Raw genomic sequence first — 4,412 nt, 5'->3', positions numbered from 1 at the left:
CCTTCTCCTCTCGTCCCCCTCTCTCCCCTTACTTTACTTTCTCTTTCCCTGCAGGGAAACCATTGAAGGTAAGCCCAGCTTCCTGGTCGAAACTCAAAACATTTCAAATTTTTCGAAACGTTTCAACCTACTCTGTTTTGTTTCGACCCTGTTTTGAGCCTGCCTGTTCCATTTTGACTTTGCTGTTTCAAGGTCGAAATGGCTCAAAACAGTGTTGAAACAAAACAGGCGGCAAAATTTCACACAGCCCTAACACCTATCCTGGTGCAGTTTATAACTACACCAGTGTAATTTATAATGGTGTAGTTTTACCTCTCACTTTTCCTAGCACAGTTCTACACTGGAGTTAAGTGAGCTACACAAGAGTTGGGCTGTACATCATGTGTCTGCTTCTGTACTATGTACACCACTGTAAAGTCCTATTAGACCAGTGTGAATGTGTCATTTGTACATGGACATAGTTGGACCCAGGAAACCTGGCTTATACGTGATATGAGACTGAGAACATGAGGCACACGAAGGCCAATTCCTGTGACACACCCTGGTAGTATTTCAGAATTGAAATACTTCAGTTTCTGATCTTTCTTTTACCAAAAGCTCAAGAGTTTGCAAAGAATCCCATGACGTGCACACACATGGTTGCTACAATCAACACCCAGTGGCTTCTACTGTTGTGACACTTCTGCACAGATCTTCAAATGTGGTCAGCACCCAACAAGCACTGTAAATCTAGCCAGCCAACTTTCATCCCTCAACTCCTTCAGAAACCTAGCACTTAGGTTCTTGCAAACGTGGCCTTCACCTTCCAGGAGAAATGAGATACCAAATGCAGCTCGTGGGTTAGGTTCTTGCAAACGTGGCCCTCACCTTCCAGGAGAAATGAGATACCAAATGCAGCTCGTGGGTTCCAGTAGCAGTACTTAAGTTTATTTGTAAACTGTTCTTTGGTAAATAATAAGACAGAACTTGAAAAGAATGAATGAAAAAGAACAAAAAAGAAAAACCGTTCACTCCAGAGGCAGGAATTTACAGGAAACCAACTACATCAACAAAAGAGAGAAATGGGTTGAGCCCAGGAAGAGAAATGGACTATCACCCTATTGAACACTTAGTCTAAATCAGAGCCACTGGTAGATGAGGTCATGCACTGCTGCCCCTGCCCCCACTGCCAGTGAGATTCCGCGACCCAGGTGGCAAGCAGATCAGCAAGTCTAGCCTTGGGGGTTTGGAGATTGTTGGTCGGAGGCCCATCAGTTGCACACCAGCATTTGCTCCCTCCTCATCCACTTGCGCTTGCTCTCTCTTATCCGTCTTCATGGAAGTGGCAGGGTGGGGGAGATTTTGGAGGAGAGGGGGGTGGTGCCTCTCTACATGGGAGGCTCGCTGCAGAGCACAATTTCCAGTTCCTTGCGGTACAGCTTCCCCCCATCAGCGAGGCTCATGATGCTCTTTCTGTAGTTGGTGAGTTGCTGGATGTTCATTTCCTAGCAGACAGGAACACAGGGCTATGATGCAGAATAGCCCTCAAACGTGAGACCAAATTTCAATGAGGTCTCAGTAACAGAGTGTCCTGGGGTGAGCTGCCCTTCTCAGAAGGGTTCAGGGGACTCCCACAGAGCATGAGAACTGTGGGATGGTAGCAAAGCATGCTGGGAAGTAAAGCAATACAAAGGTCAAATGTCATCTTTTTGCTGCCTCCCTTCCCAGCATTCCTTGCTACTACTCCACAGCTACCTACTGTCTCAGGAGAGGGCTAGGGACTGGGTTTTTCATCTAAGAAAGGAGCAGGTGAACAACAAGAGAAGATTTCCTGAGTGTAAGGGTCTCTGGTGAGCCCCTGCACAGGAGGGACTAAGGACCCAGCCAGCAAAGGGACATGGGAAGCAGCCAGATCCAGAAGGAAGTGAAGGGCAGTGTTCTCATGCTGATTCAGACATACCTGGCACTGCTGTACAGTTACACAAAGGGGAGAGCAACTGTGACTCTGGGGCCTCTGCTGACCCCACATCCCTCTGCATTTAATTCAGAGCAGACATTGCTGAGCACTGGGTACTCCTCCGTACCCATCTGAGTAGGTGCTGAGAACACTCCTAGTACATAGCACTAGCACTGCAGATTTCCACTATTTCAGTATCCTGAAGGGCTGTGCCCTAGATGACAGGACAAGCTATAGCACCAGCACAATAAACTTGGAGCCAAGCCCCCCAGTGCAGTCACTTAGCCCCATGACTACAGAGGTGGGGAATTTGGATTGCCCCATGCTTGCTGTGGGCATGAAACATGCCCCCTCTGATGGGCTGTTCCCTGGGGAAGCAACAACACTCCACTCATATACACCAGAGACAACAGTCACAGAGGCCATGACAGGAATCAGTTCTGCACTTAAGGGGAGATACACTGGAACAGCAGGATCAAGCTAACATGCGTCTCCATGTGCCCCATTCCCCTTCAATCACTCACCTTCTTGTTTTTCTCATACAGGTCTTTCAAAAGGGCATCCAACTCATGCTCATCGATGTAGCCACTCCCATCCTATTAGCAACAGCAGAGGAGAACATACATGCGGATGAAGAAATGCTCACATCTGAGCCCAGCAGCTTGTGATCATGTGCCTCCAAACACAGCCTCTCCTCCCTTGGGGCATCTTGGTCTTACTGAGTTTGTCTATACACCTTCTGAGAACACTGTTGGGAAGCACTTCCCCACACAACCTCTCCTGCTCCCCACAGGTCAAACCTGGAAATGAGGCACTGAAGCCAGCCTGAAGGTGACAAAGATCTCAAAAGTGACAGGAGGAGTCACTCTCAGGGCAGCTTCACCATCTCATTTCTGGGTTTGGCATTATGGAGCATGAGTGGGTGGTAGAATGTATTTCTGAGTGGTACTTCCAGGTGCGTCATAGCACTAGTAGAGGCATGACTTCTGTCACCCTTCAATGACTGGTCAGACACGTCACTCTCCTGTATCAGTCATAAAGGAGAATGGCCAGCACCTGGGAACAGCTCTCTGTCCAGTCTTTACTTCAAGGGACAATAGTCTGGAGTGCATTTCACTTCAAAATATGTGTCATTAGAACAGAGCTGGGGTGTCAAAGATCTGGCCCATGGAGCCCTACAATCCAGCCTGCAGTGCTGCCTGTGAATCTTGGACTGGCCATGTATGTTGCATGGTCAGTTCAGGACACGTGCTGCATGTGCTGCCGTATCTGGTGTGTGTGGCCAGTCTGAGAGCCCAATTTGGCCCATACACTTAATTCAGCCCATGGGGCTGGATGAGTTTGATATCCCTGGTACTGATATTCCTCCTTCAGCTGCTGGATCAATAGTGTTGCCAGTTACAGACATGTAAGGTCCTGAGCCACAGCAAACCAAAACACTGGAAAAACTCCCAGTAACTTAATTAGGTTTTGGACCCAGCCATGTCCTTGAAGTGACTCCTCTGCAAATAGTGGTGCCACAATGGTAGTGAAAGGAGAATCCAGCCCCATACACTGAGTTTTAGGCACTCTTCAGTATGGGCAGCACTGTCACCTCCACTTAACCTCCAGGCAAACAGTAGGAGCAGGCCAGGGAAGCAGGGGCGTTCACTCTTCCTTTAGTATTAGGCTTCCATTCAGCCCTTAAGTCCTTGCTTCCACCTATGTTCAGGTCCCTGGATTCCAGTGTTTGCTTCCCTCCAAGTTCATATTCAAATAATTATGCACCTTCCATGTTCAGAGTTGCTCTAGGGCAGATCGCCAGCTGACCTATGGTGGCATAAGTACCCTGCAACTCTGTGGGCCTATGCTTGTTTATACCAGCACAGGATCTAGCCTTCCCACTGTAGGTGATAAGGTCTGTCCTAGTATTTACAATGGTAAATGGCAGAGATTCCTGAATGCCTGCTCATGACAATCTAGGGAGAACCAGGGAGCTGATTTGCTAAAAGGAGTTGTTCCTTCTGTACCAAGCTCAGAGGTTTGAGATTCCTTTGTGCTCAAGCTTTTTTCCCCCTCCTGGCAAGCATTTTACCTTGTCATAAAAGGTAAAGATAGCATTGAACTCCTCAGAAGCCAGCTTCATTCCCTGGACAAATACAAGAGAAATAGATGTGAGTCAGGACACCGGGGGTGGGGGGGGATGAAGAGAACAGAACCAAAAGGAAATACAAAGGTTTCTCTTTTCTTTTTACCTGAAATTTAAGTAGGAAGTTTTCTTGCACAGGCAAAAGTCTGAAAAGAGATTGCCAGAGTGTAAGTCAGGGGAGCTGAGAAAAGGGACTCACAAGAGAAAGGGAGTCAGTAGCAGAGCTAGCTGGGAATTCTACAGGGCCATCTTTTTTCATCAAAGAGGGCCAGCTGACCAAAGCCAAAATTCTTTGTACAGGAACGTAACAAGAAACCCCTTCTTGCCTGCAGCCCCCCCCCCCCCCCC

The 4,412-nt window shown here is 48.0% G+C and overlaps 1 protein-coding gene across 1 annotated transcript in view; it reads right to left on the bottom strand.

The window, feature by feature from the left end:
* Positions 1–905: 905 nt before the first annotated feature.
* CALB2 (calbindin 2) overlaps positions 906–4,412 on the bottom strand; it is an 80,643-nt gene continuing 77,136 nt past the window's right edge. Inside the window, exons 8-11 of the mRNA XM_019505833.1 lie at positions 4,171–4,210; positions 4,011–4,064; positions 2,461–2,532; positions 906–1,484 (exon numbers count right to left, since the gene is read on the bottom strand). Of these exons, the coding sequence (XP_019361378.1) occupies positions 1,368–1,484; positions 2,461–2,532; positions 4,011–4,064; positions 4,171–4,210 (283 nt within the window). The 3' untranslated portion in view covers positions 906–1,367. The remainder of the gene's footprint in view (positions 1,485–2,460; positions 2,533–4,010; positions 4,065–4,170; positions 4,211–4,412) is intronic.

Source organism: Gavialis gangeticus, unplaced genomic scaffold (assembly GCF_001723915.1).
Source record: "Gavialis gangeticus isolate Ggan-Ray unplaced genomic scaffold, GavGan_comp1, whole genome shotgun sequence".
Classification (NCBI taxonomy): Eukaryota; Metazoa; Chordata; order Crocodylia; family Gavialidae; genus Gavialis; species Gavialis gangeticus.
This window is presented reverse-complemented; position numbering and strand designations above follow the sequence as displayed.